Here is a 12,226-nt window from a genome sequence, read left to right on the forward strand (position 1 = left end):
CCGTCAGCATACCTTTTTTCTTTCCCCAAAATGTCTCCTTTTTCCCAGATCAGATATAAAACAATCGCTGTCGAGAGGACTGTTTCCCTGTGGCCATCCCTCACGCAGACAGCCCTGCGAGCGCTAGGGCAGGGACTGTTATTTATACACTGTGCTGCCTGAGAACTTCGCTTCTGTCAAATAAAAAAGAAATTGCCTTTCCTCCAGAAATGTCAGCATGTTCTTCTCCCATCCCCTACGTTTTTCTTTCTTAGCTGACCCAGGCTTGCCATCTTTTGGCATCTTATCAGCCCCACTCAAAAGCATCTTCTCCCTCCCCCTTTACTTTTTCTGTCTAAACATCCCTTTCATTTCCTCTCCCCTTCCCCAAAACCCAAACAAACCCACATTCTTATCCCCTAGTAGAGGCTGATTCATGTTCTGCGTCAGCAGCCACTCTCCTGGCCAGACCCAGCTTTAACTGACACATTTCAGCTGCTGCCAAGCGGGACGGGACAGCATCTGGGAAGCCGGGCTGCCGTCAGCCCAGGGGCCAGCGTGACGCAGCAGAGTGGCAGAGAACGTGCATAGATGATGCCTTCAGAGATGGAAAGGGAGATCCTGAATTCAACCAGAGTGCAACACCGGGGCACACACAAGGCAATGAAGTCAAACGTGGGAAGAGACGTAGCTTACAAAGAGATCTTGGCTCAGGCTTTGGGTTTGGAGGAGGAAAAAAAGGCAATCTGAAGAATACTTTCAGAGCAAGGCGTTCATCCAGCACTGTTCTCATCTCAACAGCTCCACAGACCTACCCTGCACTAACACCGACACCTGCCCCTATTCCTTCCGAAAATTTTCAGTCCACATGAGGCACACGCCTGAATTCTGGAGTATCAGTACCAGCCTGCAAACTGACACTGCCCCGTTACACTGCCCAACAAAAGGAACTGTATGTCTGGGCCCTGAAAAAAAACCCCCAATTAGAAGCCTGAGGTCTTTGCACATTTAATAAGGACTGCATGTGAGGCTCAGAAAGCGAGTCCCGACCTCCCGAAGCAGCACATTCTCCTGCCGCACCCAGGGCAGTCTGGATTGCTGCCACGGGGAGGGTCCTACAGCAAGGTCCTCTGCCCTAAGCGAGCCAAGGGTCCTGGAGAGCAGATGGGGCTGTCGCAAAGCTGCTGGCTCAGCACGGCCTAATTGCAGTGACTGCATTAGCAACTGGAAGCAGTGGGCAACAGCAGATTCAGCTAAAGCCTTAATCTGGGGGCCCAGAACTGTTTTTAGCACACACCGAGACCTACAAATGTGAAAAAGACAAGCTTATGACTTGTACACAGACTATAGTGAAGTTTATTCATACTAAATACACGTACTTGCATCACTACTCGCCGCATACTTGCCCTCTGGGATGCCGAGTTCATTCCCACTTCAGGAGTCAAGACTGTTTTTACTTTGCATAAAACAAGAGCTGCCAGTTTGGTTTCCCTGAATAACATATCACTGAAGCTAGCAAAACAATACAAACGGGGGTTTATTCAGTACAAACTATACAGAAATTTTCTTTTTACCGTTCTAGGGAGTTATGCACAGCATATTATTTAGACAAGCACAAAATGATTCCAAATATACATAAATACAGTGGAATTCAAGTGTCTCCAATATCCACACTAGTCAAAACCAAGAGTTTTGGTATTTGGACACTTGGGTCCTGGTCCGGATTCCAACGCTTCTCCCCGCATCCATTTGGTTTGTTTAAAATAATAAGCAAAATCCAACAACAGCCCTGTTAAAGGATAAACTGGTTTTGCCAAAATTAACAGTAACAGCAGCATGGGGAAAAGCTTGCTTCGGAAGAGCGTGTTTGCCAAGTAAGTAAGGTTGGTCAGTCTGACAGGAGGAGTTGTGTAGCAAATGCACGACGTGTAAATCCTTTCACGCAAGTGCAGCTTCCTCCCCTCTCGTGCCCATTCCGACTGCCGTTACTCCAGACAAGCACAGGACAAGAAGATTGGAAGCATTGCTGATGAGCAGAAAGCCAAAGGAGAATTTAACTATGGTGTTTGTCTGCAAAGGTAAACCCACCGATAACCACAACGTCACCGAAAACAAAAATAAACTCTATAAAAAGTTACAAAAAACAAGTATCTTTGATGTTGCAACCGGCTCATCTATTTTTGGAAAATTGCTAGAACTGCCTTGCCCAAGAGGAACTTTTTTATAAGCAACCAACATTAGGTAACCAAAAGAGTCAAAATACCATAAATCATGTTTTTTCCCACCTTGTGTTGCAACCCTTCGGGTCAACTCTGTGTTCGAGCCCCCACCAAGTGAAAAACCCGCCACACCTCAAAACTGGGAACTCGCATCTTGTGACCAATAATACTTATCTTACAGGCCCCCTCTGATAGCCAGGGTAACTAACAGCTCTTACCGCCAATCTAATTATAACGCGATTAAATACATTGTTCAATCATCAAAATCTGGGATATCGTCGTAGGAATAGCCCCGGTAGCCTTTGGAAGCGTAGTATGCGATGCGCAGGTGGTAGAAGCCTGGGAGAAACACAAGGATCCCAATGATGAGCACGGGGATGGCACGGTCCGCTCCCTGCGGGGGAGAGAGGGGCAAGAGCAGTGAGGTTGGGGAGGGGGTGTCTTTCACGTTCCTTAAGTCCTGTCTCTACTCATCCCCAAGGCCTGGCTAGCTGCCAAAACAAAAATTCATCTTCAATCAGAATTTTCTTCAGGCTGAGCTCTCCCTCCTCGCTACAGGAAACCCTCAACATCCCCTTCGGACGCCAACAATGGAAGGGCAGTGCCAGCCCCCGGCCGGGTGCTGTGCGCTTGGCTGAGCACCAGCTCTCCTGGCTGTGCCTGGCTGCTTCTGATACAGCCGAAACGCTGCTGTGCCCGCCCTGATAAGCGGCAGCCGCCAACCGTAAAACAATTCCATACGGCGCAAGGTAAGAGGAGGAGCGCGCCGTGGAGGGGCACCAGGCCAAGCTGTGAAAAACAGATTCCCTTCCAATGGGTCGCAAACACAGCGATGAGAGCAGCGGTGCCGTGTCCTGTACCACGGCCTGGGATCTCCTACCCAAGTCACCAGCCGGTCTTTGCTAGGAAGAGCGACGATCCCAGCGTGAAGTTTTTCCAGGACAGCAAGCTGACCTCAGCAGGGACATTGTGTTAAAACGAAACCGTACCCCAGGGAGGCCAGGGGAACTCGGCGCTCCCCGGCCGATCTCCAGTTCAGCTACGACCGTGCTGCAGAGCGGCAGCTGAAGACACCAGAGGGCTCAGCTGCTGGAGAAACGGGGCTGTCGGCCAATGTGGAACTCGTCACAGAAATGTAATCGAACAACTTACACCTTTGCTGATGTATCCCGCCAGGAGGAGGGCTCCGATGATAATGAGGAAGGTCCCGATCATGAAGAGCACAACAGCCAGTGCAATTGCCTTGTAGGGGATTTTTGGTGGGCTCTTCTTGAACTGGATGGAAAAAAAGCCCCGACCCAATATTAAACAGCTTAACGCAGCACAGCTCCCCTCCCGCCACGGCAGAGCTGCGAGTCCCACAGCCAGCAGAGATGACATGGGACAAAACTGCTGCAGCAGCTCCGCTGCAGGGCTCTGCGATGGCCCTTCCGTGAGGAATCCTGCCCAGACCCCGCTCTCTGAGCCAGCCTTTAACCCACTGCTTCCAGATCCGCTCTCATTTTCTCCTCCCTCCAAAAAACCGTTTCTGGAGAAGGGCTGAAGTGGTGGCTCACAGCTTTGTACCCTGGAGGTGAACAAAAAAGCAGCCTCCTGCGCACACACAGCGCTACAGCAGCTTTTCCTAGCAGGTTACACAGTCAGAGCAGCAGCAGAAAGAGGTTTCCTTCCCCGCTTTTTACCTGCAGGTCAATATATCCATCGTCAGTGCTGGCGAGCTTGGAATATTTGACTTTGCTACTGGGAATCCCAGCAGTCAGGTTTGTACGTGATGGCATCATTACAAGGAAGCCTGGGCATCAGCTAGAACCTGGGGAACAAAAAGAACAGGAAAATAAAATAATCGGAGCACACTGTGCGACAGAGGCTGGGAGAGACGGAACAAGTGTCTCAAGAGAAACGAAAGTCTCAGGCCCGCGCTAACCAAATGGCGTCGTTGTTCTTTTTCACAAATGAAACCTTTTCAAACAAACCCTTGTATTTAAGCCTGAAGTACAAAACCCTGAATATAGCTGCAACAGGGTTTGCCAACATTGGAAAACAAAATCAAACTAAGAGAGAACTTGTCTTTAAAACAAGACAGAAATTCCAGAATCATGCACGATGTATAAACCAGCTCTCGTTGCGCAAGGAGATCGCAATTCCAGCAGGGAAATGTCTGAGGCCCAGCTATTTCTAAATGGGGACACGAGCAAATAAACCCAACCCAGAAGTAAACAAAGCAGCTTCTCTCAACCAGCCGGATATTTTGCAAGAGATCCATGGGGTTTTTTTTGGGGGGGTGGGTGAGGTGGGGAAGTAGAGCAAACCACCGTAAAGTGGAACGAAAAGGAGCTGTCATTCCCGAGACAGCTCGAGTCGTGACTCAGAGGGAGCATGACAAGGGGATGGGGTGGTTAGTGGGTGAGGTAACCAAACGAGCAGCAAGGAGCTAGAAGCAGAGGTCACTCGCCTGCCTGGCTGCGAGGGAGGCAGCGCCCTGGGCCGAGCTGCATTTCCTTACGCCACAGCCGGACCCTGCCATTGCCCCACGCCGCAGCCAGCTCCTGCGGTTCTGCTGCCAGCAGCGCAGCCCCGGGGAGGGGGCAGAGCCAGCTGGCTGCTGCGGGGCCCAAGCCGAGCTCTGGCCTGCCAGCCCCCCCCCCGCCGCCTCGCTGCAGAGCCACTGCACGGGCTGGGACCCCTCCTCGCAGCGGGACCCAGGCGCTGGGTGCCACTCGCCCACCGCCATCAGCCTGCGCTGCCGCCCCGCAGCGGGGTGGAAAACAGGCTTCCCACGCTTCCCAGCTTCCACAGCTTTTTTTTTTATTTCCTGAGGAAGTATGGAATAAAGAAAACAAAAATGCATCTATCCCAACTGTTCCAACAGGAAGGGACAAAGACGCTTTTTCCGTAACGCTATTTCGCATCTAAGGTAATAGCATCTCCTTAAAATATTTAGTTTCCACGGAAATCCTTTGTCTCCCTCTCGCTAACTGCCAGCACGCTCCCGTGACATCGGGTTTGTTCCTCTTGCAGGAAATTTAACTTCTATAAACCCCCAACACCCTCTGATCTTAAACCCCAACACAGATGTCCCTTTAGCTTGAACTTTCTGCTTTTTTTTTTTCTTTTGCAGCAAAACCCCAAGCACAGACAAATCATTTCCAGCCCCAGGCATACCCGAAATCTATCGCCCACCTCCAGGGTGGGCACGCTCGCCTCCTCTGCTCCTCACACATCATTTCCCGTACCCCAACACCCCCAAGGCCTCCTGCGTGTCCAGGGGGTAGCCAAAAGAAATCAGCACATCAGAAACGCGTCCAGATTTTCTGATTCGGGCCCAATTTTACTCTTGAGCACTTGTGGGACTTGTTACTGCCGGTCCCACTATTTACCCGGCCATTCCTAGTGGCTTCCTAGGAATTATTTCCCATTTACATTTGCATAAACTGATGATCTGCCCTTGCCCTCACCTTGCTTACCAACAAGAAAGAGGCTGTTAAGGGCAAATGCAAATGCAAATAAAAAAAAAAAAATACTCTCAGCCCTCACGGTTAAGGGCCAGTTTGAGCCCACCGAGCTTCACCCTCCCCGTGGGCTCAGGATGAGAAACAAGCTGCGAGGGGTGGATAAACGGCGAATCGTGCCTGTCCTGCCCGTTTAAAACACGCTGCGCGACGGCCACGTTTGAAGCACAGTGGGAAGCCGGCAGCGTGCGGGGACAGGTGGGGGGGGAAGGGGAGGGGGGGGTGGGGGGACACAGAGCGCAGGCTCAGCGGGGAGCTCGTCGCTGTTTACGGCCCCTCAGCCCAAAATCCCGTTTACCCCCCGAATCAGCCCGACACCATCTGCTCCCCCTCCCCCAGGAAGGGGGGGGGGGGGGGGGGAGGCCATTCCTCGCCCTTTGGCCAGCTCAGCCCTCACCCCGCTGCACCCCAGACCCAAACCGGTTTCTGCGCTGGCGGCCAGGAAGCCCCCAGCAGGCCCGACCCCCCGCCTCCCCCACGGCGCAGGCCGCCTCCCGCTGCCCGGCCCCGGTACGGACACGCCGAGGCCGCTGCCGTTACCGTTACCGCCTGCTCGCGCCGCCCAGGCCCATCGCCGCCAGCACCGCCCCGCTCCGCTCCTGCGCCGCGGCCGCGGAACCACCCAGGAAGTTTATTCTGGATGACAGCAATGTCCTTCCAGGTCACGGCAGCTGCCGCCGGCCCGGCTCCGCTCCACGGGGCTGCCCCCGCCGCCCGCTCCAGAGCCGCAGCTGGAACTGGGGTGTCCCTGGGGAGGGCGGCAGGGCCCCCGTCACACGCGACGCGCCGTGCCAGAGCTGCTCCGTGTCACGCCAGGCCTGTGTTTGTAGAGGGTTTAGGAAACGTCACTCCTACACAGACTTTAAAATAAAGCCGATTTTCTAGAGGATCCGGATGCGATTAAACGGGCAGATGCAGCACAGCCCTCCGTCAGGGCCGGGTACGGGACCTGCCACAGCCAGAGAATTATTTGTAGCACCTGGAACAACATAAACCCATCAGGTAAAACAGGTGGGGACCGACCTCCACCAGCCGCGCCAGAGCAGGGAGCTGCAGGAATTGCCATGGCTCCTCCAAGTTAATAAAATATTTAGAGCCCCAAAAGCTTCATCTCCTGAAGTAAATTAATAAAAACCCCTGGATTTAGAGCCTGTAAAGCCTGATCTCCTGAAGTTTCAAAGAATTCTTGCTTCCCTCCCCCCCCCCACCCCCCCTTCCTTTCTTTTCTCCTTGGTAAGAAAGTCTAAACATTTAAACTTCAAAAGCTTACTCCCTCAAACATGGAGAAACACATCCAGCACTCACTAAGCCTCCTCAGCTCTTTTTTTTTTTTTGTTCTTGCCCTTTTTAGTGTTTTGTTTTTAAAAGGGATTATCTTTATTTTGATTATTTGGGTATGGCAATAGCAACGTAAACATTCAGCTTCTTTAAGGCTTTATCCAGAAAGCCCAGCGCATGGGTCAGAACACCCAGCGTGTAAATACTAATGGTAAAGGAAATTTTCTTAAAAGATGCGACACCACCAGCTCATTACAGCTGTAAAAATAACCAATTAAACTATACTTTTTTTTTTTTTTGGCCATGTTTATGAGTAGAGTAGCACCAAGCCTGATGGCCCCCCCCGCAGCAGGAGGCTGCACCAAAACAAACCAAGAATTTGCTTCCGGCACCAGCCCAGCCTGATGCACGTTATTGAAACCCAGGATAAATCCCCATTTCAACATCGTGAATGTCTGATCCGGCACTGAGGAGCATCACACCGGGAGGGGAAAACCCATCCTGGTTATTTGAGGTACCTGCTACTGCTGGGGGCTGTAACTCTGGGATTGCTGGAAAGCTTTAGGGCAGCTGAAGACCTTGCTTTGGAGATTATTTTTTTTTTTTTTTTTAAAGGTACTGAATGATTCAGCAAGTAGAAGGGAATAAAGGGGGTGTGCACTGGAGACATGAGACGATACAGGAGCAGAGAACCACACAAGGAGCCACCTGCATCACAGCAGCAGCAAACCGCAGGCTAAACTCTACTACAGCAGCGCGACCACCAACGAAAAGTCAAGGTCAGGGGCACCGAGAACCCCTGTCCCAGAGCTCGGGGCTGGCTCTGTGGATGGTGGCCATGTCATTCTGACACAGCAGGATTTGTTCCTCAATCAGCACTGCCACCTTGTGAAACTCTTCGGCTGCATCCATCGGGTTTCAGGTCCCAGCTTTTTTGCAGCCAAAAACCCACCCCCCCAGGGCTAAAGTGCCCATGCGTGCCACCTGCCACCGCCCCCGGCAAGCCCCCCCAGGTGCTTCTTGCTGTTTTACTGCTGGGGACAAAGCGGGGCCACTCTGGCTCCAGACGGAGGGTACAGGGTTACGGCTGACTCTGAGCAGTACGAGAAGCAAAGAAAAAAACCCCACAGCTGCCCAAAACTGTTTTCAAATCCTATTTTTCATGATCAAACCTTCAGGGTGAAACATGCTGTAAACCTTTACCGTTCTCATCAACAGTAAATACGAATGTGATGACAAAGACCCTCGGTTAAGAGAGGAGCGGCTGGTGGCACGGCCGAGCGCACCACGCTTGAGAGGCACAGGGCAGAGGCAGCCGATGAACACAGCGATGAACACAGCGTGCACAGGTCGGCAGAGGAGGAGAATGAAACCCAGGCAGGGCTTGCACGGCACCATCAGACCAAGGAACGGAGCCGCAGCGTGGGCCTGCACCCTCAGCCTTCACTGAGAGGCAGAGCAGCAGCTACCGAACAGTCTCTGGCACCTGCTGAACCTCGTGCATTTTAAATAAAACCTGTTTCACAAACCTCCTCTGCTTAAAGGAAAGAGCATTAAGGGCTGATTAGTTACAGAAACAATAACCACACCTCTCCATTTCACCTGTCTGAACCATCAGAGCAGCTGCTGGTAACTCCAGCACAAAAAAAAAGCACAAGCTTGCCCATGGCAGCACCTTTCAAAACAGGAGCTAGCCTACGTTAGCGTAGTCTAAGAAAGCATCGATTCCTCCACCCACGTTTAAAGATGATAAACCCCATGAAATTACATTCTTTATTTCCATTTTCAAAGATTCAGTTAGAATACCAGCTGCAAAACTAAGTGAAGGTCTAAAACTCACAGCATAACTGAACAGCAACCCTAGGCAGCTACAGAACTCTATGGGAAATGGGTCTGCACTCAAGTTAAATATCGCACCCCTTCCCTAACACCAGCTGGAAGAGGTAAGATACTTCACCTTCAGACAGCACCTAAGAGGTGATTGGAAGTACAGGAATACGAGAAAAACCAAGATTTCCTTCTTCCAGTGACACCAGTATAGCAAAAGAGGAAGTTGAAAAATATTTACAAAGATATCTACACGACATGCCTAACTGTGCTGATGTGATGCTCCACAGCACTGAAACTGCTAACGCCGCCACCTCCTTCTCCGCCAAACCAGCTGTCCTCTGGAAGAGCTGACCAGCTCCACCCCTCAGTCCTGCTCCAATTAAGAGCCTTCTTGTTGGTCTTCGATCTTTGGAGCCAGGTAGTATTTTAAGTGTCCCATATCAGCAATCTTGTACTCCACAACTAGGGAAAAAGAAAAAAAAAAAAAAGCCCGATATTCAGAAGGTTTTTAATAAACACCCTTCAGTCAAGAGTTGTTAAAGTAGTTGGAAGGCGGCAGCATGCTACAAGATTTTTCAGTAGAGCTGCTTGTACTCACCAAGAGGAACATCTGCGGACATGCTGAGTGTGACTGTCGGGGACAGGGGAGTGGCTTTGGTAAAAAAGTTCAAGTACCTCAGAGCAAAGGTCAACTGGACTGGCTCGTTCATCTCTATTGCAACCTAGAACACCAGCAGCCAGGTCAGAGCTTAGCAAGCGCCAGCCGCAGCCAGCTCCCTCAAATAATTCCGACACCTAAAGCAAGGGCAGTCAGTGCTGCTCCCCACCCTGGCCTGCTCAGCACCACCTGCGGGCCCCAGGGACAAGGGCCTGGTATAAACCAGAGAAATGTACGATCCAATCCCCCAGCAGGTCATAGAACGCGCAGTGTTTGCAGAAACCTCAACATCGAAGGCACCACAGTAACAATCAACTTACAGCTTCTTCCTCTTTATCCACGTTACTGGTCTGTGACAGCTTGATGTTTCCATTGCCCAGCTCTCCACTGGCTGAAAATTTCACACCATCTTTCGCACAGGAGATGACAACCGCATCGCCAATGTGGCTGAGATCTCTACAGATGCGTGCGAATTCAGCAGACGGCATTTTCACTACGCAACTATACTCTTGTTCCTGCAAAGGAAGTGCCACAATTAAACTTGTACCAAGAAATGTAATCGCTACACTTGAGTTCCTTCAGTCTTTCCAAAGGCAGTTGTGTTACAAGCTCAAACGCCAAGTCTGATGGAGTTTGACATGGAAAAACACCCACTTTAAGACAGGGTGTAATCAGTCATTTGCACCACTACTTACTGGAATTCCAAGCTGCTCCACGTCGAGATCCATTAGCTTCATCTCATAATCAGAAACCTTTTCCTGATCTAAAGGAACAAACCACAGTTTCACCAGGTGTTTCTTAGAAGTTATCATCCTGAATTTAACTTCTGCGCCCTCCTCCCAAGTAAAACCACACTGATCATGCCAGTAAGACCCACCTTGTTTAATCAGAGCTAGCAGTCCAAAAGTGACCCCAACACCGAAAGTGACCCCAACAGCCTTTTGTAGGCTGTAAGAGGACAGGAACCCAAGGGCATCTGTTTGTGGCCTGAAGAACTGTCTGTCTCTTATAAGGAGTATGGGTCAAGTTTCTAAGTTTACATCTCCAGACTGTTTCAAGAGTTTACCAGGTGACCCCTCCTGTTTCAGAAGTATTTACAGCCCCCCCTTGCATCTCTGTGGTTTATGAAGCCTACCTAAAAATATCCTGCTACCAATTTACTTCCGAAATCTAACACTCACTTGGTGCTTCAAACACTAGAGCCAACGTGTCTGCATTGTCCTCCGCCCGGAGCGTTATGATGTCCTCGTTTCCAGCACATTTCAGTATTTTGGACATGCTGGGGGGGAGGGGAGACAGGTTACTCGCAGGATTACCAGGGGACAGAGCAGAACCCGCACCCATGGCCTACTACAGTGTGAAAGCCAGGCTACATGGCAGCAGCGGCCAGTGCCCTCCAAGATCCCCTTCCCCAGCCCCATACCCCTCCCCAGCCCCCCTTCCCCAGCCTCCCTCAAGTTCCCAGTACCAGGAGCTCACTCCCCAGCCCGCTCCAAAACCCCCTTCCCCAGTCCCATAACCCCTCCAACACCCCCTCCCCCAGCCAGCCCCACACCCCTCCCAAGCCCCAAACCCAGCCCCCCTGCTTCCCCACCCCCTCAAGTGTCACCCCAGCCCTCACTCCCCAGCTCCCTCCAACAACCCCTCCCCCAACCCGCCCCACATCCCCCCCCAGCTCCCCCCAGCACCCCCTCCCCCAGCCCCACAACGCCTCCAACGTCCCTTTCCCCAGTTCAGCCTCCCCCGCTCCCCGCCAAGATTTCCCGCCATGGCGCGCCGCGCGCCGGTAGTGACGTCACGGCACGGCGGGCCCCGCGCGCGCCGCGAAAAATGGCGCGAGAGCGCTGAGGAGAATGGGGGAAGGGCCGTGGGGGGGTGTCCGACCGACCCCTGCCCACCCCAGGAGCCGCTCCGCGGGTACGGCCCGGGCACAGCCGCCCCCTCGCCCCTCCCCCGCTCCCCGCAGCCCGGGCCAGCCGCCTCAGCCCCGTCCCAGCGCCCGGGGGGGGGGGGGGGGGCCGCGGCCGCCGCTCCCCGTACCTGGAGAGGTTGACGCCCATGGCGATGTTGCGGTCGCAGCGGTAAGTGTCGAAGCCCTCGGAGCGCAGCGTGAGCTGCACTAGGGAGACGTGCGAGGAGTCCATGCTCTGCAGGCTGATGCCGCCCGAGCCCAGGTCCCAGCAGGCCTCGGTGATGAGGTCCTTGAGGGCCTCCAGCACCCGCTTCAGCACCGAGCCCTGCACCAGCCGCGCCTCGAACATCCTGGCGGCTGCCCCTGCGGCACCACACACACCCGGCAACGCAACAAGCGGCCCACCGCCGGGCAGCTGCCCGTTTTATAGCCTCTCCCGCCCCGCCTCCCGCCGCGCCGCAGCCAATCATCAGCGGCCCTCTCCGCCCTCAGCGAAGCCCTAGCACGGTCACATGACGGATACCCTGCTCTCCAACCAATTGCGGCGTCGCTCCTCTCCTTAATCCCGCCCCTTCGGCCGGCGGGAGCCAATCGCCACGCGGGTTACACACTGGCGCTAGCCCGCCGCCCGCCGCGCCGTACGGCGATGGCCAGCGGGGCGCAGAGGCGGTGGGGGCCCCGGCTGAGGCGGCGGGGAAGGGCGCTGGGGCCGCTGCGCCCCGGGGCCTGTCCGCAGGGGCTGCTCGGCGCGCCCCTCCCCCGGCAGGAACTGCAGGCCTGAGTGAAACCCAGCGCAATCTCCCCTTTCACGCACATCCGTCACCCCTGAGCTTCCCGCTCG

General features: G+C 53.4%; 2 protein-coding genes across 7 annotated transcripts; both read right to left on the bottom strand.

Moving 5' to 3' along the window:
- Positions 1-971: 971 nt before the first annotated feature.
- TMEM230 (transmembrane protein 230) lies at positions 972-6,367 on the bottom strand. Of its 6 annotated transcripts, none has more exons than XM_055820194.1 (5): positions 6,254-6,367; positions 3,881-4,008; positions 3,351-3,473; positions 2,417-2,592; positions 972-1,282 (listed from the first exon to the last, which is right to left on the bottom strand). In XM_055820194.1, the coding sequence occupies exons 2-4, from the start codon at positions 3,977-3,979 to the stop codon at positions 2,452-2,454; spliced, it is 363 nt and encodes a 120-aa protein (XP_055676169.1). In that variant the 5' UTR covers positions 3,980-4,008; positions 6,254-6,367; the 3' UTR covers positions 972-1,282; positions 2,417-2,451. The 6 variants fall into 6 exon arrangements, with proteins under 6 accessions (XP_055676169.1, XP_055676168.1, XP_055676167.1 ...); XM_055820193.1 differs by lacking the exon at positions 972-1,282 and adding an exon at positions 1,306-2,005; XM_055820192.1 differs by lacking the exon at positions 972-1,282 and adding an exon at positions 1,306-2,049.
- A 2,377-nt stretch (positions 6,368-8,744) lies between these two features.
- PCNA (proliferating cell nuclear antigen) lies at positions 8,745-11,795 on the bottom strand. The gene is made up of 6 exons (XM_055820188.1): positions 11,514-11,795; positions 10,655-10,752; positions 10,169-10,236; positions 9,794-9,988; positions 9,414-9,537; positions 8,745-9,277 (listed from the first exon to the last, which is right to left on the bottom strand). Exons 1-6 carry the CDS (start codon positions 11,732-11,734, stop codon positions 9,195-9,197), a joined length of 789 nt encoding a protein of 262 aa, XP_055676163.1. The 5' UTR covers positions 11,735-11,795; the 3' UTR covers positions 8,745-9,194.
- Positions 11,796-12,226: the final 431 nt, after the last annotated feature.

The sequence above is a fragment of the Falco peregrinus genome, chromosome 17 (assembly GCF_023634155.1).
Source record: "Falco peregrinus isolate bFalPer1 chromosome 17, bFalPer1.pri, whole genome shotgun sequence".
Taxonomy (NCBI): Eukaryota; Metazoa; Chordata; class Aves; order Falconiformes; family Falconidae; genus Falco; species Falco peregrinus.